Here is a 22,727-nt window from a genome sequence, read left to right on the forward strand (position 1 = left end):
TCTTATGTTTCTTGTTAGTCATCAGTGCTGATTGTGGAAACATCTCTCTTTAGCTCATTTTATAACAAAAATCAATTAGTAATTATTTAATGAAACAAGACAGCAATATCAAAGTAATACGGCATCACTCTACTAAAATATTTCTGAGGGCAGAGACAAAAAGGAAAGAAGAAATGCTGCAAGTAGCTACATACGTGTTATAGTAACTCATTCAATGGAAAATCCAGGATCAAATGTAACAATATTATGAGAAGGAAAGGTGCTACTCATCATATAGTGGAGATTCTGAGCTGCAGATAGGCGCAACATAACAAAAGACTCTCACAATTATAGCTTTTGACCATTAAGGCCTTTGTCAAAAATAGACACACACACACACACACACACACACGTGTGTGTGTGTGTGTGTGTGTGTGTGTGTGTGTGTGTGTGTGTGTGTGTGTGTGTGTGTGTGTCTATTGTTGATAAAGGCCTTAACGGCAAAGCTATAATTGTGACAGTCTTTTTCTTGTTCCTATCTGCGACTCAGCATCGCCGCTGTATGTTAAGTAGCAACTTTCCTTCTCATAATATTGTTATAGTAACTCATGTATTCAGTAATTCCTCCATTGTCTTAACAAAGGTACATGGGCTTTCAGTTATGCCACAAATAGCAATGGAAACATTCAGTTGAATTGTTAATGTTCTGTTTACTCTTTCAGGCATACACTTTTTGTGGAGAAAATCTCTTGTCACAGGACAAGTGTGGAGAAGCTGTAAGGGGCTTACAGGAGGGTCAAACCAGTAAGTATTATTATTTCAACTGCACCTGACCAGAATGATGTAATAAATAAAAGGATATAGTCACATGTTTGACTCATTTCTTTTGACTGGAATTGTAAGATAATAGCAGTATTTTCAGGTAACACTTAATACAAAGAATATGTGTATTAACACGATTCACGTTGTCCGTCGCACTTCACATAGTGTAGACCGGGAACTGTCTGTTAGGCATGCCCGATGTAAAACTGACTGGGCACAGCCCGTGCTGCCTGAGTTGTTGTTGTTCCACCGGCAGAGGGCGTGGCCGAATTATTGCGTGCCCCCTGGTGGACGGGACTTTACTTGCGGCAACTACTGTCCGTGATGCGCCGTACCGATGTGTGCCTCCCGCGATCTTTCTGGTGGCTACTGCAATATGTGTTGGAAAATGCTCTAACCCAAGAACACTGTAATTTATTACTCTACTAGTGCACACTATACTGGCATTTTAAGTACTGGTGCTGTAGAGAGGTGCAAATAATGTGGATTATTTCAAGATGTGTGGTTGGTGGATACTTTCACCAGCATCAATTCACACTTCTAAGTTCGCACCTCTGCAGTCTCTCACTTCGATTACCACTGAAATAGTCTAAATTGATTGATATATTAACACTCCTTTGAGCAGAGTGATATTTACCTCCTCTTTCTTGAAGAAAAGGAAACACCATCCATAATCATGATAAGGAATACAGTACAATTCGATCATAAATAATGTTGCAGCTATATTCGAAGATTGCAGGCTGCGGTGTATCCAGGTATCATTTCCAGGATGAGTAATTTAGAAATGGAAGAAATTGCCTCCATTTCCAGAAGATATGTTGTAAAAAAACTTGACACAAATACACATAGGTGCCCGACACACATTCACCATGTTCACCCAGAATCATGGACGGAAAGAGACAGATATTTGAAGAGTGAAAAATTTGATATTGGCTTAAAGAAACTTTAAATTACAGATATATGGTCATCTTTCTTTTCATGCATGCCTCTTTTTGGTGCGACATGTTTTATGTTGTATTTTTGCCCCGCACAGTGTTTCGATAATGATTAAACAACATATACTTGATCATGATTACTAGATGACATTATTCAGCAGTGGTAGTTTTTACAAACAACATAAATAATCAAATTTCATATGAAAGTACTTCTTAAACTACTTTTGGCCTGGCTAGGGATCAAATCCCTTTATTTGTGGCCAAGTTTATATCTTATTTATCCCCTGCACATGTCAGCTTTATTTATATTGCAGTTAATTTTCATGAAATTTACAAAACTTTAAATGCTCAGTTTCTAAGAGATCATCACCCAACAAAGGGCATATTTGAATTACAATCTTTTGTTCCATAGGAAAAGTGCATCTTCATGTGCATTTGTTTAAAAAGTTCAATGGCGCAATGGAGCAGCTATAAAGTTCCAATCAATGTATATAGACCACATTGTCCATCACGTATTTTAGAGTCCAAAAGGCCATCCCTTATCATCGTCACCACACCTAGAGCTCACCATATTCCAGGTAAACCCATAAATTACATACTTTAATTCGCCCTTTGTAGTAAAGTTCAGCATCCAACACCACTACAAAGGCACTTACAATGTTTTTGTCATTTTAGGTACACCATAATTTGATCATTGTTCCACATGAGTGTGTATTCCTAATTTAACACATGCTGAACATATGCTATGTGAAATTTTCTATAAGAACCCTTTTTATTTCACATATGTTAAACACCCTTTTCATGTACTCTTTTCCTTAGTTGTCTTGTACAAGTGTGTAAAATTTTACATGATTTAAAAAAATTAAAATATGGCATAATTGCTCCTTACAACTACACATAAATGTAATTTTAATATTAGCTGACAAACAATATCTAATACATTTCAGTTATGAACAAGTGTATACATGACTTTGTCACATCATTTTGATATTTGCATAACAATATTTAGATACAAGTGAATAATGTTTAAGAAGTAATTTTCGCCTTCTAAATTCATTGGGAAACATTTCTGTGACAAGCTATTTCATATTAATTCTCATTGTTTATAAATCACTTATATTTACAACTTTTATGATGAGCTATTATTCCCTTTAACTTTTAAACTCTTGACATAATCTTTGTTTACACAAATAAATTGCAAAACATGTTACAAGTCAGGACAAAAAAAATATGTGTATGCAATTTGATGATATGCATGAACTACTACCATGACCTCATTTAACTTAAACATTCATAATTCCATATTGCTAACGAAAGGAATGGAGACCTTCAATCTCATGTTTCCAACACAAGCAGGCCTAACTACACTTAGCGACACTCTCTTCATTTCTCCCATGAGATGGTCTATGAATATACAGGGAGTTATATTAAGAATTGAAAGAAGCATTTATCATCTCCTGCTGAAATCCATCGTTCACACATCACACAATAATTGAGCAAATTCTCTTGAAGGCTTCTTTGTGTTTTGTGACATAACTATTTACTCAGTGTTTTGAGCACTATAGATAAAATTCTAACGTCATTGTCTCTTACAAGTTTATTAATGTCTTTTGCTTAAAATTACTTATATTGATTGTAATCAGTGTACCTAATTTATACTTTTCATCGTGGGGTACAGCTCCTGTGTAGTGTACATGTACATATGTAAATACTTTACTACGAAACCTGTGTCAAAAGAAATGTTCCGTGGAAGGACATCCAGATAAGCCCTGATCACATGTAATTGTCTTGAACACTTGTATTTGGCATTCATATCTGTTACTTGTATTCTTCAGTGTACAGTCTGACCCCTTATTTTTATCCTTTTGTAGTACACGACCTTGACGTCATTACACAACATTTTATGTACTATAACTTCTTTATATTCACACATAACATTCACGCTGTCACATTCATACACATACGTATACATAAATAATTATTCATATTGTGGTGTGACCCATTTCTTTTGGCACCACCTACTTACTTGGTTTAAGAATCATGGAAGAAGGTTGTATACATGGAAGAACGCTGGAGATACTAAAAGATATCAGATAGATTATATAATGGTAAGGCAGAAATTTAGGAACTAGGTTTTAAATTGTAAGACATTTCCAGGGGCAGATGTGGACTCTGACCACAATCTATTGGTTATGACCTGTAGATTAAAACTGAAGAAATTGCAAAAAGGAGGGAACTTAAGGAGATATGACCTGGATAAACTGAAAGAACCAGAGGTTGTACAGAGTTTCAGGGAGAGCATAAGGGAACAATTGACAGGAATGGGGGAAACAAATACAGTAGAAGAAGAATGGGTAGCTTTGAGCGATGAAGTAGTGAAGGCAGCAGATAATCAAGTAGGTAAAAAGACGAGGGCTAGTAGAAATCCTTGGGTAACAGAAGAAATATTGAATTTAATTGATGAAAGGAGAAAATATAAAAATGCAGTAAATGAAGCAGGCAAAAAGGAATACAAACGTCTCAAAAATGAGATCGACAGGAAGTGCAAAATGGCTAAGCAGGGAGGGCTAGAGGACAAATGTAAGGATGTAGAGGCTTATCTCACTAGGGGTAAGATAGATACTGCCTACAGGAAAATTAAAGAGACCTTTGGAGAAAAGAGAACCACTTGTATGAACATCAAGAGTTCAGATGGAAACCCAGTTCTAAGCAAAGAAGGGAAAGCAGAAAGGTGGAAGAAGTATATAGAGGGTCTATACAAGGGCGATGTACTTGAGGACAATATTATGGAAATGGAAGAGGATGTGGATGAAGATGAAATGGGAGATACGATACTGCGTGAAGAGTTTGACAGAGCACTGAAAGACCTGAGCCGAAACAAGGCCCCCGGAGTAGACAACATTCCATTGGAACTACTGATGGCCTTGGGAGAGCCAGTCCTGACAAAACTCTACCATCTGGTGAACAAGATGTATGAAACATGCGAAATACGCGCAGACTTCAAGAAGAATATAATAATTCCAATCCCAAAGAAAGCAGGTGTTGACAGATGTGTAAAATTACCGCACAATCAGTTTAATAAGCCACAGCTGCAAAATACTAACACGAATTCTTTACAGACGAACAGAAAAACTAGTAGAAGCCGACCTCGGGGAAGATTAGTTTGGATTCCGTAGAAATGTTGGAACACGTGAGGCAATACAGACCTTACGACTTATCTTAGAAGAAAGATTAAGGAAAGGCAAACCTACGTTTCTAGCATTCGTAGACTTAGAGAAAGCTTTTGACAATGTTTACTGTAATACTCTCTTTCAAATTCTAAAGGTGGCAGGGGTAAAATACAGGGAGCGAAAGGCTATTTACAATTTGTACAGAAACCAGATGGCAGTTATAAAGAGTCGAGGGACATGAAAGGGAAGCAGTTGTTGGGAAGGGAGTAAGACAGGGTTGTAGCCTCTCCCCGATGTTATTCAATCTCTATATAGAGCAAGCAGTAAAGGAAACAAAAGAAAAATTTGGAGTAGGTATTAAAATCCATGGACAAGAAGTAAAAACTTTGAGGTTCGCCGATGACATTGTAATTCTATCAGAGACAGCAAAGGACTTGGAAGAGCAGTTGAATGGAATGGATAGTGTCTTGAGAGGAGGATATAAGATGAACATCAACAAAAGCAAAACGAGGATAATGGAATGTAGTCGAATTAAGTCGGGTGCTGCTGAGGGAATTAGATTAGGAAATGAGACACTTAAAGTAGTAAAGGAGTTTTGCTATTTGGGGAGCAAAATAACTGATGATGGTCGTAGTAGAGAGGATATAAAATGTAGACTGGCAATGGGAAGGAAAGCGTTTCTGAAGAAGAGAAATTTGTTAACGTCGAGTATAGATTTAAGTGCCAGGAAGTCATTTCTGAAAGTATTTGTATGGAGTGTAGCCATGTATGGAAGTGAAACATGGACGATAAATAGTTTGGACAAGAATCGAATAGAAGCTTTCGAAATGTGGTGCTACAGAAGAATGCTGAAGATTGGATGGGTGGATCACATAACTAATGAGGAAGTATTGAATAGGATTGGGGAGAAGAGAAGTTTGTGGCACAAGTTGACCAGAAGAAGGGATCGGTTGGTAGGACATGTTCTGAGGCATCAAGGGATCACCAATTTAGCATTGTAGGGCAGCGTGGAGGGTAAAAATCGTAGAGGGAGACCAAGAGATGAATACGCTAAGCAGATTCAGAAGGATGTAGGTTGCAGTAGGTACTGGGAGATGAAAAAGCTTGCACAGGATAGAGTAGCGTGGAGAGCTGCATCAAACCAGTCTCAGGACTGAAGACCACGACAACAACAACATACTTAAATTATTTTTCTTCTCATTACTGGGACATGTCCTTGCATCGTTCCCTATAAAAAAAAAACCTTAATATTTGCTTATAAACTAAGCATTTAGTACACAAACTTTTTAGTTCATCATTTTCTGACTCTTTCTCAGAATTCAACCCTTTTTTGTGAGAGCAAAATGTGCTAATATTAACAGCTTGTCTATCGTTGCTGCTTGCCATTTTCAATTCCTTCCATATTCATACAGTGAGTACACATGAAATAAATTGGTATCTTCGAAGACGAGTCACTGTGTAATTACCCCCTCTCAGAGCTTATTTAGAGCAAGAGCATATCCTTAGAATTTTTCATTCTTTCATTGGATGTACAGATCTGCTATACTATAGTGCTTTGTTTATTTTGTATATAGCTACAATGTAGGTTTTTTTGTATACATTGTAAATAGTAGCCTAGTGTGTAGATATCTCCTGTAGTTATTTCATTTTATTCCCTTCCATGTAAATATTTCCTTATCTTAGTTCTCTTTTCTTATATTAATTTTATTGTTGTGGTGTAGACCTTTGAATTTATTTTAATAATTAATTTACATTCATAAACTTTTGAGTATATTCTGCTTGGTGTACAGATATTAATATGAGCTGAATGTCTGACATGTTAAACAGTGTGTTGGACTCATTTCACACATGGGCTGAGATCACTGTCCTGTGATGCAAATTTCTACTGTGCTTGTGCGTAGCCTCACCTCTTAATGCTACATCATTTATTTCTCCCCACCTCATTTATCACTTTGCGGCTGGAAGGTGTATGTGTTTTAGTAGTGACTTTGCATCATAGGGATTAAATTCTGCTTATTACTTATTTCACAACATCCTTTTGTCAGTGAAAAAAATCTTAAATAACTATTGACTCACCTTATTTCTATTTACACACATATAAATAACAAGAGAGAAACTTATTGTAAAACCAAGTGAACACCTTTCCTAATTTATAGTGAAATATTTTAACTATACTTAAGCACAATAGCTTTGTTAGTTGGTTTAACCTTTTGTCTAACCCATTCAGAGAACAAATTCCTTTAGATCCTTTGGTTCACAAAAACCCTTGTCCTTTCCATTATAGGATTCCTAGTCTATGTGATCCAAGAAGAGGGACTTGTGTAATTATAAGTGGGCCAGTATATAAGAGTTGCCATTTGCAGTTAAGTTTTCCTTGTTTGGTAGACTCTGGGCGCATTTGCTACACTACTCCATGTCCTGTATGGAACTGTATGGTGCACCCAAATCTTTTGTCATAAAACTTTTTTTTTCGCTACACGACCTTTTCTCTATCAAGGTTTGGCATATTTTTTCTGCAAATGACATATTTTCCTTGGGTACATTAGGCAATGGTTTTTCCCACTCATCAATTTCTTATTTCTTAAACATTAGTTCAGTTGGCATAAAACCTGTCGACATATGTGACAAGTTGTTAATGACGTGGTGAAATGGTGAGATGAACTCAATCCATTTTGTATGTTTGTGTAGTGTGTTGCACCACATAAATCTGTTAAATTCCTTAAACACCCTTGCTATGGGGCTTGCGTGGGTGTAGAATGTTGATATCAGTGTGTGTTTTATTTTATTTCTGGTCGTGAATTCCTCCCCTGTGTTACTTGTGAAGTACGATGCATTATCAGTTAACAGTACCTGCGGCTTCCCTACTCTCAGAAACTAGTCATCATAATTCTTCTAATAGTAGAACCGATGGTCACTGACTACTTCACTTACAACTTAACATACTTGGAAAAAAACATCATATAAGGCAATTGCATGCTTAATGCCCCATTTACATTTTGGATAAGGGCCAATAGCATCCAAAATTTAGACTTGTTGCAGTGTATGGTCTTCTGATAAGTAATACATTTTCAAATTACTTGGAGAATTCAGTGCCACATGTTGGTGAAGTAGCAGTACATGATTATCTTATCAGTGCATTTAGTAACACCATAAAGCCACCATACATTGCAAGTGTAAAGAATGAATTCATCTACAAACTTTTCAGGTAAACACAAATACCACCATTCTTGGTTAGGTGTCCATCAGTGAAACAGTACTCCTTTATAAATAATATAAATTTTGTAAAAAAGTTGTTATCATCATCGCCTTACATAGTTTCAGCGTTACCTTTTTCCATTGCAGATCATCGTCTTATATTTATTCCAGGCTATTGCACATTTCTGTGTAATAGGCTTGGTGTGTTTTGTCTTGCATATGTAGGACATGGATTTCACAATTCTGTTCAGTGAGCTCTAAAAATTCATTTAACCCTTGGGATAACATCAGCAAGGTGTCAGCAATTGTGTTTTGTTTACCTTTGATGTATGCTACCTCAAAACCTAATTCCTGCAATTAACGAAGCCATCTGCAACAACCTGGATTTTCCATTGTCTATTCTTCTGTGCAGCAATTTGCATTCAAGATAAAAGAAAGTTCTTAATGGTCACAGTAGATTTTGGTGTGTTTTCCCCACAAATAATATTTTAATTTCTTAAAAGCGCACTCTATAGAGAGAACTTGGAGCTCTGTTACTGTCTCAGTGATTTGGCATAGGCATGCTCCCAGACCCTGCAAGGATGCATCAGTGCTTACATAAAACTCTAATGACATGTCAGGGTGAAATAATGTATTTGGGTTGAGTAGAGTTTCTTTTATGTTTTCAAAGTCTGTTTGACATTGATTGGTTAATATCCATCAGAATTCTTCTGTAACAAGTTCAAGGCATCACTGTTCAGCGACTGATCAGGAATAAATTTTCTAAAGCCCAGATAAGCTTTGAGGATTTTTTTAAGCAGGCAAAATGTCTGAATGCATCTAGTTTCCATATCTGGCAGACTACCAGGGGGTGATATGATGTGTCCTGGGACTTTTCTTTCCCAAATTCAGATTTCTTTAAATTTGCCGTATCTCTGTATTCTGAGAATTGGTATAGTACTTGTCCCAAAAGTTGTAAATGCTTTTCCCAGGTAAGTGTTGCTATTAGCAAGTCACCCATGTAACAAGTTACTTTATTAATTAGTTCTGGACCTAAAACTTTGTCTAACATGGAAGTGAAGGCACCTGTGCTCACATTTAAGCTGAAAGGCAAGACACAAAGTTAATAGCTTCTGCCCTCACATACAAGGCTGTGTACTTCCAATTGTCTTCAAGGAGAATAAACAGGCAGGAGATACAATCTGCTACTGCTGTTGCATTGTTTGGCTGCATACCAGTTCAACTGGTATTGACATTGGCAGAGCCTGTTTCATTTTACAATCCCCATCCTCTCTGCCTGAAGGACTAGTGGTTAACAGCAAATAGGTATTCCATCTCTCTATTCTGCCTGACTGCACCTGATTGCTGGTGATTAGTGGCTCCTTTGTGATATCAGTACCACAAATAAAAGTGTGCTGCAATTTTTCTTCCGATACTTTTAGACCTGATTCAGTCAGACAGCAAAGCTTTACGTGTAGTGTGCAAATCAGTAATAGTATCTTGCATCTCCTTTACACTTAATATTAATTTCGGATTGAGTACCCTGCATTTTAATCTATGTGATTCTCATTTTTCAGCTTACCTGTCATATCCTCCTGCACCTTGTCTATATCTGATACCTTTTTTCCCAGCTTATCTATTTCATGAAACAGATCTGTGAATAACTACACCTTTAATTCTGTGCCCTTTTTGGACAACTTAAATGTTAAATCATTTGATAGATCAGTGCACAGCTTCTTTCTTAGATAATCAAATTTTGTTCATTTGAAAGTTCCTCAAATTTTTGTGTCACATGATTCCCAAAGTCATTAAATATTTGTGTTTGTTGTTTTGAAGAATCTTTGACTTTTTGTATTAAATTATTAAATTTTTGTGTTAAAGCATTAAAGTCCTGTGTTTGCTCCTTAAAGTTTTGTGTTTGTTCATTCCTAAAATCATTAAGAGCTTTCATCATTCCCTGTGTAAGTTGTATCACTGTTGGGGGATACTTTTGAATGCCTACTCAGTCATATCAATAGCCTCATGTGAAAAAATGCTTCCCAGTGATATTCGCAAATTTATTTCACCTGCTGTAAGTAAAGTCATGTCATTAATCACAGCACAGCTATCCTCAATCATAGTTGAGCTTAAATAATACTCGAGGTTATCATCTGACTCATCAGCATGTTCACAATCACTATCATTTGTTATCATGTTAGTTGTGATGACATTTTGTGCTTGTACATTAATTCTTGGGTACAGTGGTTTTATCTGATGTATCCATTTAAGTCCTGGTGATTTACTAATTGCAGAATTTTAAAATGAACATCCCTTTCTTAATTACGCCGAGAAAATTTTCTAAATTATCTTGTGATATGTTGTGAACATTAACTACAACTTGTTGTTATTCAAAATAATCTGCCAAAAATAAGTACACTATTTTACTATGGTTTAAAAAAGTGCAGTGTTCAGGATGGGAGGGCAGAGGTACTACTGTTACTATTAAATGTGAGTGAGGCACTACTGAGTGCAGTCATGCAGCTATGAGCTAGAATTTTCCTACTTTCTCAATGGGTTTCACAATTTTTTTCTGTTAGTTTCCACACATATTTTATTCTCCACCCAAGCATATCCTTCTTTTATGATCTTTCCTCTCTTTCTCTTGTAAATATTACTTGTTTCACTTAAAAAAGAAAACAAAAGTTAAAAGGATGTGGGTTTTAAGGGAGAGGGTAAGGAGTCATTCCAATCCCGGGAGCGGAAAGACTTCCCTTAGGGGAAAAAAAGGACAGATGTACACTCGCACACACACACACATATCCATTCGCACATACACAGACACAAACAGACATATTTAAAGGCAAAAAGTAAGCCTTTCCTTCTTTTCCTCCTTTTTTTCCCCTAAGGGAAGTCTTTCCGCTCCCGGGATTGGAATGACTCCTTACCCTCTCCCTTAAAACCCACATCCTTTCGTCTTTCCCTCTCCTTCCTGAAGAAGCAACCATCGGTTGCGAAAGCTAGTAATTCTGTGTGTGTGTTTGTGTGTTTTGTTCATGTGCCTGTCTGCCGGCGCTTTCCCGCTTGGTAAGTCTTGGAACCTTTGTTTTTAATATATTTTTCCCATGTGGAAGTTTCTTTCTATTTTATTTAAAACAAAAGTTAATTAATACAGTGGAAAAATTTTGCAACATGTTTTATATATTTTAATTACTTCAATTGTTGGGGGATACCGTTCTTACTCATGCCAGTTACACTGGTATTTAAGTAGTGGTGTGAATAATGTGGATTACTTAGAGGGGTGTGGCTGCCAGATACTTTCACCGGCAGCAATTCACACATCTAAGTTCACGCCTCCACGGTCTCTCACTACGACTACCACTGAAACAATCTGTTTTGATTGATTCTCATTTGAAGAGAGTGATATTTACCTCTTCTTTTTTGAAGAAAAGTAAATGCCTTCTATTGCCGTGATAAAGAATAATAATATAATACAATCATAAAGTATGTTGCAGTTTTATCCGGGTATTATTCGAGATGAGTAATTTAGAAATGTAAGAAGCTGCCTTCCTTTCCAGAAGGTATATTGTAAAAAACTTTTACACAAATACACGTAGCAGCCTGACACATACACAACACACCCACCCAGAATCACAGATGGGAGGAGATAGATAGTTGAAGAGTGAAAAATTTGATATTGGCCTAAGGAAACATTAGAATACAGATATATGTTCATCTTTCTTTTCTAAACATCTCTTTTTTGGTGCAGGCATATTTACATTGCATCTTTACTCTGCACAGTGTTCTTATACTTATTGAATGACATATACTTTATGACTAAACCAGTAAGGTCTATCTCAGCACACATGGAAGACAAGGTATATTACTGTCAGTAATACAAAAGTCACTGGTGGAGCCGTGCACTCTCTCCTGTATATTCATTTGTCCCAAAAGGTGGTGCAACTGGCAGGTTACACACACAATGGCCTTCATATTAGCAGGCTTGGTGGCCTCTAGTGGCTGAATTAAGCACAGACTTCACGCACGAACTATGCAATGACAGACACACTTTTTGGTAGTTACACCACTCCACTTCCTTTGTGAAGAAGTGAGCACTGTGTTCACATCCATTTCTTCTGTGGTTGATGTAGGTTGTTGAGCCATGTGATGTACTGTCACGGATGCGGTGGCGGCAGATGCACACCGGATGCACAGCCATCCATGTGTAGTCATAGCTGGTTGATATGTCCTGATACTTTATCCTCAGCTGTGGCGACAAGGCAGAGGTGTCGGCCACAGGTACTCTTGATTATCTCTGGTGCCTATTTCGGCCGGTGGCCAAACCTGTGAGCCCAGACAGCTGCAACAGGCCGGAAGCATTGCGGCGCCTGTGCCAGTGGATGACCTGACTTGAGCCAATGCAGGTGTAGCAGAGTCTGGGGCTGATGACCATCCAACAACTCTGTTAGACTCTTATCACCAACAGAGCTAAACCTATAAGAACTAAGGAACCGATCAAGAGCTACATGTGGTGACACATCCAAAACGCATTTTTTCATGTGAGTTTTAAGTGTTCACACTAGTAATCTTGTTTCCCCATTCGATTAAGGGTGGAAAGCAGGAGCTGTGAAATGGAAAACACCATTTTTTTTACAAAAATTTTCAAATTCCCTAGATATGAACCAAGGACCATTGACATTAACTAATTTATACGGAAGACCTTCCATTGCCCAAATTTTTGACAAAGCGGAAATTGTTGCCGCCACAGAAGCAGACAAGCAGTGCAGCATTTACAGAAACTTTGAATAAGTATCAGTTACTACAAGCCAGTAGAAATTCTAAAAAGGTTCCACAAAATCTATGTGAATTCATTTGCAAGGCTACTGTGGATCCGGCTATAGTGACAAAGAAACACACGGAACAGCCGGATGGTTGGCACACTGTGGGCAGGCTGCAATGACTCACACTATTTCTCCACCAATGCACGGCCAAAAACATGTCTACAACTCATGGAGCAGAGCCCTATGTAGCTAACAGGAGCTCTCTGTCCCAAATGGAAAAACATTTTTGTAGTGTAAAATAATTTCTTAAAGGATCAGAAGTATGGCCCAGAGGTTTGTCTGGCCAATTGTGTTGCACAAAAGAAACAGTGCTACTTAAAACAGGACCTGTGGCTGCAATTTTAGTGCTAATAGTAGGAAAACCATCAACAGTATTTTGAGCTTCCGGGTCTAAATGAAAACAGAGTAATTCCTCTTTAGCAAACTGGATCCAGACCAATCACCAAACATGAAATGACATCAGCATTTGCTTGTTGCGCCATAGGTTGAAAATATGGAATAGAGCCCACCGCTGTAAGCAATGTGTGGCTTTGTCCGCCAAGGATGCTGAAGAGTTAGAGAGAGGCATCAGTGGTTTGAAGACTGATCAGGTGACACTTAGACCCATATAGAAAACCATTAAATTTTTTTAGAGCATACCGGATCTCCAGAGCCTCTTTCTCTATCTGAGAATAACACTGTTATGCTGAATTTGAGGATTTAGAGGCATGCAATAGGGCATTCAAAACCATGCAAGGATGGACCCAAGGTCAGATGAGACATGTCTGTCATTAACACAAGGTACTGGTCTGGCTGAAAAGTGGCCAAACAAGGGGCTGACTGCAGCTTAGATTTCAACAACTCGAATGCCCGGTCACTGGCTGTGAACCAGTGGAAAGGAATGTCTTTACATAATAATGCATGGATTAGTGGTGCCACAGTAGCAATGTGTGGTATGAATTTGCGATAGTACGTAATTTTTCATAGAAATGCCTGTAATTAGTTGGCAGACGTGGAGTGTGGCAATGTGGTAATAGCATCAGTATGCTGGTGCACTGGTTTAATCCCAACATGCAACACTTCAAAACCCAGATAGATAATGGATGATTGAAAAAACTGAGTCTTGTCCAAATTGCACTTTAACCCTGCAGACGGTAAAACAGGAAGCAGAGCACGAAGGTTCTGCAAATGTTCCTCCGTAGAGGCATCAGACACTGCTATATCATCTAAATGATGTAGGCTGGAACTGATCCAATAAGCTGCTGTAAAAAGCATTGAAAAATAGCTGGTGCACTTCCCACACCAAAATGCAAACACTGATATTGATAAAGCCCAAAGGGAGTATTGATAACTGGAAAACATTTATATTTCTCATCAAACAGCAACTATAAATCTGCCTCTGCCAATTCAGTCTTTGAAAAACAATGGCCCCTGATAATTTTGCTAACACCTCGTCAGGGTGTGGCTGAGGATAGATATCAATGATTGGCATTAATAGATTTTTAAAAAATCACTGCTTAGTCATAGTTTACCAGTAGATTTCTCAACTATCACCAATGTGGTGCTGACTGTCCACTGGAATAAAAAGGTTGAATAACTTCAAGGGATTGAAGACAATCTAATTCTCCTTTTACTTAATTATGTAAAGTTACCGGTACTGGGTGGGCCCAGAAAAAATGGGTGCAGGCAGACTTTTTCATCATAAAATGAGCCTGATATTCTGTTGCACAACCCAGTCATGGAGCAAATGATAGGAAAATATGGCAGAGAGAGCATTTAGCTGCTGATATGGAACTTCCCCATTAACCATGGACCTTGCCATTGGTGGGGAGGCTTGCGTGCCTCAGTGATACAGATGGCCGTACCGTAGGTGCAAAGACAAAGAAGGGGTATCTGTTGAAGGCCAGACAAATGTGTGGTTCCTGAAGAGGGACAGCAGCCTTTTCAGTAGTTGCTGGGGCAACAGTCTGGATGATTGACTAACCTGGCCTTGCAACATTAACCAAACGGCCTTGCTGTGCTGGTACTGCGAACGGCTGAAAGCAAGGGGAAACTACGCCCGTCATTTTTCCCAAGGGCATGCAGCTTTACTGTATGGATAAATGTTGATGGCGTCCTCTTGGGTAAAATATTCCGGAGGTAAAATAGTCCCCCATTCGGATCTCCGGGTGGGGACCACTCAAGAGGACGTCATTATCAGGAAAAAGAAAACTGGCATTCTACGGATCGGAGCGTGGAATGTCAGTCCCTTAACCAGGCAGGTAGATTAGAAAATTTAAAAAGGGTCATGGATAGGTTAAAGTTAGATATAGTGGGAATTAGTGAAGTTCGGTGGCAGGAGGAACAAGACTTTTGGTCAGGTGAATACAGTGTTATAAACACAAAATCAAATAGGGGTAATGTAGGAGTATGTTTAGTAATGAATTAAAAAAAATAGTGAGTGTGGGTAAGCTACTACAAACAGCATAGTGAACGCGTTATTGTGGCCAAGATAGACACCAAGCCCATGCCTACTACAGTAGTACAAGTTTATATGCCAACTAGCTCTGCAGATGCTGAATAAATTGAAGAAATGTATGATGAGATAAAAGAAATTATTCAGGTAGTGAAGGGAGACGAAAATTTAATAGTCATGGGTGACTGGAATTCGAGAGTAGGAAAAGGGAGAGAAGGAAACGTAGTAGGTGAATACGGATTGGGGCTAAGAAATGAAAGAGGAAGCTGCCTGGTAGAATTTTGCATAGAGCATAACTTAATCATAGCTAACACTTGGTTCAAGAATCATGAAAGAAGGTTCAATTGGTTCAAGAATCATGAAAGAAGGTTGTATACATGGAAGAATCCTGGAGATACTAGAAGGTATCAGATAGATTATATAATTGTAAGACATAGGTAGATGGGTAGATCACATAACTAATGAGGAAGTATTGAATAGGATTGGGGAGAAGTTTGTGGCAAAACTTGACCAGAAGAAGGGATCGGTTGGTAGGACATGTTCTGAGACATCAAGGGATCACCAATTTAGTATTGGAGGGCAGCGTGGAGGGTGAAAATCGTAGAGGGAGACAGAGATGAATACACAAAGCAGATTCAGAAGGATGTAGGTTGCAGTAGGTACTGGGAGATGAAGAAGCTTGCACAGGATAGAGTAGCATGGAGAGCTGCAACAAACCAGTCTCAGGACTGAAGACCACAACAACAACAACAACAAAAACATAGGTTTAGGAACCAGGTTTGAAATTGTAAGACATTTCCAGGGGCAGTCTATTGGTTATGACCTGTAGATTAAAACTGAAGAAATTGCAAAAAGGTGGGAATTTAAGGAGATGGGACCTGGATAAACTGAAAGAAGCAGAGGTTGTACAGAGTTTATATGCCAAGCGAATTGACGCATGGTGCACGGAATGGCAATTGAATCTCAATGTAGCGAAGTGTAATGTGATGCGAATACATAGAAAGATAGGTCCCTTATCATTTAGCTACAAAATAGCAGGTCAGCAACTGGAAGCAGTTAATTCCATAAATTATCTGGGAGTACGCATTAGGAGTGATTTAAAATGGAATGATCATATGAAGTTGATCGTCGGTAAAGCAGATGCCAGACTGAGATTCATTGGAAGAATCCTAAGGAAATGCAATCCTACAACAAAGGAAGTAGGTTACAGTACGCTTGTTCGCCCAATGCTTGAATACTGCTCAGCAGTGTGGGATCCGCACCAGGTAGGGTTGATAGAAGAGATAGAGAAGATCCAACGGAGAGCAGCGCGCTTCGTTACAGGATCATTTAGTAATTGCGAAAGCGTTACGGAGATGATAGATAAACTCCAGTGGAAGACTCTGCAGGAGAGACGCTCAGTAGCTCAGTACGGGCTTTTGTTAAAGTTTCGAGAACATACCTTCACCGAAGAGTCAAGCAGTATATTGCTCCCTCCTACGTATATCTCGCGAAGAGACCATGAGGATAAAATCAGAGAGATTAGAGCCCACACAGAAGCATACCGACAATCCTTCTTTCCACGTACAATACGAGACTGGAATAGAAGGGAGAACCGATAGAGGTACTCAGGGTACCCTCCGCCACACGCCGTCAGGTGGCTTGCGGAGTACGGATGTAGATGTAGATGTAGATGTAGTTTCAGGGAGAGCATAAGGGAACAATTGACAGGAAAGGGGGAAAGAAAAACAGTAGAAGAAGAATGGGTAGCTTGGAGGGATGAAGTAGTGAAGGCAGCAGAGGATCAAGTAGGTAAAAAGACGAGGGCTAGTAGAAATCCTTGGGTAACAGAAGAAATATTGAATTTAATTGATGAAAGGAGAAAATATAAAAATGCAGTAAATGAAGCAGGCAAAAAGGAATACAAACGTCTCAAAAATGAGATTGACAGGAAGTGCAAAACGGCTAAGCAGGGATGGCTAGAGGACGAATGTAAGGATGTAGAGGCTTATCTCACTAGGGGTAAGATAGATACTGCCTACAGGAAAATTAAAGAGACGTTTGGAGATAAGAGAACCACTTGCATAAACATCAAGAGCGCAGATGGAAACCCAGTTCTAAGCAAAGAAGGGAAAGCAGAAAGGTGGAAGGAGTATATAGAGGGTCTATACAAGGGCGATGTACTTGAGGACAATATTAAGGAAATGGAAGATGATGTAGACGCCGATGAAATGGGAGATACAATACTGCGTGAAGAGTTTGACAGAGCACTGAAAGACCTGAGCCGAAACAAGGCCCCGGGAGTAGACAACATTCCATTGGAACTACTGATGGCCTTGGGAGAGCCAGTCCTGACAAAACTCTACCATCTGGTGAGCAAGATATGTGATATGTGGTTTATTCATCTCATTACATACAATTTTCAAATCATTTGATTTGTTGTACAGGAGACATGTCAAGGTTTACAAAAGAAACTTTTTTCACTTTTTTTAAGATAAATACAAATGTTTACATTATACACTCCTGGAAATTGAAATAAGAACACCGTGAATTCATTGTCCCAGGAAGGGGAAACTTTATTGACACATTCCTGGGGGCAGATAAATCACATGATCACACTGACAGAACCACAGGCACATAAACACAGGCAACAGAACATGCACAATGTCGGCACTAGTACAGTGTATATCCACCTTTCGCAGCAATGCTGGCTGCTATTCTCCCATAGAGACGATCGTAGAGATGCTGGATGTAGTCCTGTGGAACGGCTTGCCATGCCATTTCCACCTGGCGCCTCAGTTGGACCAGCGTTCGTGCTGGACTTGCAGACCGCATGAGACGACGCTTCATCCAGTCACAAACATGCTCAATGGAGGACAGATCCGGAGATCTTGCTGGCCAGGGTAGTTGACTTACACCTTCTAGAGCACGTTGGGTGGCACGGGATACATGCGGACGTGCATTGTCCTATTGGAACCGTAAGTTCCCTTGCCGGTCTAGGAATGGTAGAACGATGGGTTCGATGACGGTTTGGATGTACCGTGCACTATTCAGTGTCCCCTCGACGATCACCAGAGGTGTACGGCCAGTGTAGGAGATCACTCTCCACACCATGATGCCGGGTGTTGGCCCTGTGTGCCTCGGTCGTATGCAGTCCTGATTGTGGCGCTCACCTGCACGGCGCCAAACACAAATACGACCATCATTGGCACCAAGGCAGAAGCGACTCTCATCACTGAAGACGACACGTCTCCATTCGTCCCTCCATTCACGCCTGTCGCGACACCACTGGAGGCGGGCTGCACGATGTCGGGGCGTGAGCGGAAGACGGCCTAACGGTGTGCGGGACCGTAGCCCAGCTTCATGGAGACAGTTGCGAATGGTCCTCGCCGATACCCCAGGAGCAACAGTGTCCCTAATTTGCTGGGAAGTGGCGGTGCGGTCCCCTACGACACTGCGTAGGATCCTACGGTCTTGGCGTGCATCCGTGCGTCGCTGCGGTCCGGTCCCAAGTCGACGGGCACGTGCACCTTCCGCCGACCACTGGCGACAACATCGATGTACTGTCGAGACCTCACGCCCCACGTGTTGAGCAATTCGGCGGTACGTCCACCCGGCCTCCCACATGCCCACTATACGCCCTCACTCAAAGTCCGTCAACTGCACATACGGTTCACGTCCACGCTGTCGCGGCATGCTACCAGTGTTAAAGACTGCGATGGAGCTCCGTATGCCACGGCAAACTGGCTGACACTGACGGCGGCGGTGCACAAATGCTGCGCAGCTAGCGCCATTCGACAGCCAACACCGCGGTTCCTGGTGTGTCCACTGTGCCATGCGTGTGATCATTGCTTGTACAGCCCTCTCGCAGTGTCCGGAGCAAGTATGGTGGGTCTGACACACCGGTGTAAATGTGTTCTTTTTTCCATTTCCAGGAGTGTATTTTACACTTCTAAGTTACATGTACATAAAATAATGAGTGTAATACAATCCCTGTGTTCGGATTGTGAAGCTGTCCTCATTGAATTCATCGACAGAATAATAACACTTTTCCACCAGAAGAGTAAAGACCAATCTTTTCAGTGAGCCCATTTCCATTTTAAATATATTACTGCCTTTTATTTTACTGAAAATTTTTAACCCCATATACTCTGGCATTTGGGCACAACGTTTTAAACAATGTGTTGGAAGTTTGAAGTTATCTCTGTGGCGAGTGCTGTAGTTGTGGTCAAAACGGAAAGTATCTAGTGTATGTTGATTTCTATATGGGAACACCACCATCTCATATATGTAAAGTGAGGGGATAGATAGTATTTTTAAATTTTTTAACAGTGGTCAACAGGATTCCCATTTTTTGCAACACACATGTTTCTAATTACTTTCGTTTTGTAATACTAGGAGCCTAGTGACATTTGCTGAATTTCCCCAGAAGATTATGCCATAACAAATAACTGACTCAAAGTAGCAGTGGTAAACTATCTATCTGGTATCCATGTTTGTGGCACCTGACAAAATACTCATTGCAAATGCTAAGTTGTTCAGTTTATTTGCTAAGTAATCTATGTGTACCTTCCAATTTAAATTTTTGTCAAGATTTTGGCCTAAGAACTTCACATGGTTTGCTTCTGTGATATCCTGATCATTGCAAGTTATCTTTATTTCACTCCTTTCTACTGATTTAGCTTCAAGTTGCATCATTTTGGTTTTAGTTACATTTAGTTTTAGTCCATTTTGATAGAACCAAGATTCAAGTTATTCTAAAGTATTTTTGGCTTTTTCTGGAATATTTTCAGATACCTCATTTTCAATTAGAACTGACGTATCATCAGCAAATAAGACTGAATGAGCATCAATAGCAAGTGGTAGGTCATTTACGTAAAAAAAGAAACAGATAGGGACCCAATATAGAACCTTGTGGGACTCCTTGGGGAACTGTTTTCCAGTCTGATGAATAATTGGTTCCATTTGAAGTTAAAATTACTCTTTGTTTCCTACCTGACAGGTAAGAGCTAAACCATTTTAAAGCAGTGTCTCTGATTCCATACATCTGTAATTCGTGGAGGAGTAATGCATGGTTCACTAAATCAAAAGCTTTAGTCAGATCACAGAATATACCTGTGATCTTTCTACCTTTATCTAACGTGGAGCATATTTTTTGGATAAACTCATTTATAGCATTCACAGTGCTTTTACCCTATTGGAATCCGAACTGGTTTTTAAAAATTATTTCATTTACAGTAAGAAAGTTATTAATTTGTTTTGCTACAATCTTTTCAAGCACTTTAGTGAAGACCGGCAAGAGAGAGATAGGGCGGTAATTCCCCATATCTTCGGTCGATCCTTTCTTGTATAGAGATTTGATCTCACCATATTTCAATACCTCTGGAAAGCATCCCTGTTCAAAAGATTGATTTATAATAGTTGACAGTGGTTGGGAAATAATATCATACACATACTTGATTACAGATGTTGTTATTTCATCCCACCCATGTGAGGTTTTGTTTTTTAGAGACAATATTTCCTTTTCCACATCCCTTTGGGTGATTTTTTTCAAATTGTTTAAAAGATGTGTTCTGGCTGTTTTCCAAATTCGTGATGCCCTGATAGAATGTCATATCCACATCCTATCTTACTACATTTAGGAAGAATTCATTGAAACAACTTGACATCTGAACAGGGTTTACTATAATTTCATTTTCATGTCTAATTTTCAAAATCTCATGAATTTTTACTTTGGCTTCTAGTTCGGACTGAACAACTGACCACACTGCTTTTGTCTCATTTCTGAGTTCTCGTATGAATTTATTACTTGTCATTTTTTTAGCTGCCACTACAACTTTCCTAAATACAGCTATATACTGTTTGACATAACTAATGATGAAGTATTGAATGTATGAGACAGGCAAAATACCCTCAGACTGCAAGAAGAATATAATAGTTCCAATCCCAAAGAAAGCAGTTGTTGACAGATGTGAAAATTACCAAACTATCAGTTTAATAAGTCACAGCTGTAAAATACTAACGCGAATTATTTACAGACAAATGGAAAAACTAGTAGAAGCCTACCTCGGGGAAGATCAGTTTGGATTCCATAGAAATATTGGAACACGTGAGGCAATACTGACCTTACGACTTATCTTAGAAGAGAGATTAAGTAAAGGCAAACCTACATTTCTAGCATTTGTAGACTTAGAGAAAGCTTTTGACAATGTTGACTGGAATACTCTCTTTAAAATTCTAAAGGTGGTAGGGGTAAAGTACAGGGATCAAAAGGCTATTTACATTTGTACAGAAACCAGATGGCAGTTATAAGAGTCGAGGGGCATGAAAGGGAAGCAGTGGTTGGGAAGGGAGTGAGACAGGGTTGTAGCCTGTCCCCGATGTCATTCAATCTGTATGTTGAGCAAGCAGTAAAGGAAACAAAAGAAAAATTTGGAGTAGGTATTAAAATCCATGGAGAAGAAATAAAAACTTTGAGGTTCGCCGATGACATTGTAATTCTGTCACAGACGGCTAAGGACTTGGAAGAGCAGTTGAACGGAATGGACAGTGTCTTGTAAGGAGGATATAAGATGAACATCAACAAAAGCAAAACGAGGATAATGGAATGTAGTCGAATTAAATCAGGTGATGCTGAGGGAATTAGATTAGGAAGTGAGGCACTTAAAGTAGTGAAGGAGTTTTGCTATTTGGGGAGCAAAATAACTGATGATGGTCAAAGTAGAGTAGATATAAAATGTAGACTGGCAATGGCTAGGAAAGCATTTCTGAAGAAGAGAAATTTGTTAACATCGAGTATAGATTTAAGTGCCAGGAAGTCGTTTCTGAAAGTATTTTTATGGAGTGTATCCATGTATGGAAGTGAAATATGGACGAGAAATTGTTTAGAGAAGAAGAGAATAGAAGCTTTCGAAATGTGGTGCTACAGAAGAATGCTGAAGATTAGATGGGTAGATCACATAACTGATGATGAAGTATTGAATAGAATAGGGGAGAAGAGGAGTTTGTGGCACAACTTGACAAGAAGAAGGGACCGGTTGGTAGGGCATGTTCTGAGGCATCAAGGGATCATAAATTTAGCATTGGAAGGTAAAAATCATTGAGGGAGACCAAGAGATGAGTACACTAAGCAGATTCAGAAGGATGTGGGTTGCAGTAGGTACTGGGAGATGAAGAAGCTTGCACAGGACAGGGTAGCATGGAGAGCTGCATCAAACCAGTCTCAGGACTGAAGACCACAACAACAATGGAACTTGGTCAGAAACCAAATGCACTTAATCATCAATGGCGAAACCAAACAATTTGAAAGTGTCCAAACCTAAAAGATTTTTTGGGTAAGCATTGTGCACAACTAGGAATGTTAATGAGTGGACAGCAGCTTTGTAACTTAAAGGTGCAGAAAAATGTCCAAGAATGG

The 22,727-nt window shown here is 39.3% G+C and overlaps 1 protein-coding gene across 1 annotated transcript in view; it reads left to right on the forward strand.

Moving 5' to 3' along the window:
• The window catches only part of LOC126334903 (BRO1 domain-containing protein BROX-like), a 113,916-nt gene that overhangs the window by 50,284 nt on the left and 40,905 nt on the right, over positions 1-22,727 (forward strand). Inside the window, exon 6 of the mRNA XM_049997612.1 lies at positions 702-783. Within this exon, the coding sequence (XP_049853569.1) occupies positions 702-783 (82 nt within the window). The remainder of the gene's footprint in view (positions 1-701; positions 784-22,727) is intronic.

The sequence above is a fragment of the Schistocerca gregaria genome, chromosome 2 (assembly GCF_023897955.1).
Source record: "Schistocerca gregaria isolate iqSchGreg1 chromosome 2, iqSchGreg1.2, whole genome shotgun sequence".
Classification (NCBI taxonomy): domain Eukaryota; kingdom Metazoa; phylum Arthropoda; class Insecta; order Orthoptera; family Acrididae; genus Schistocerca; species Schistocerca gregaria.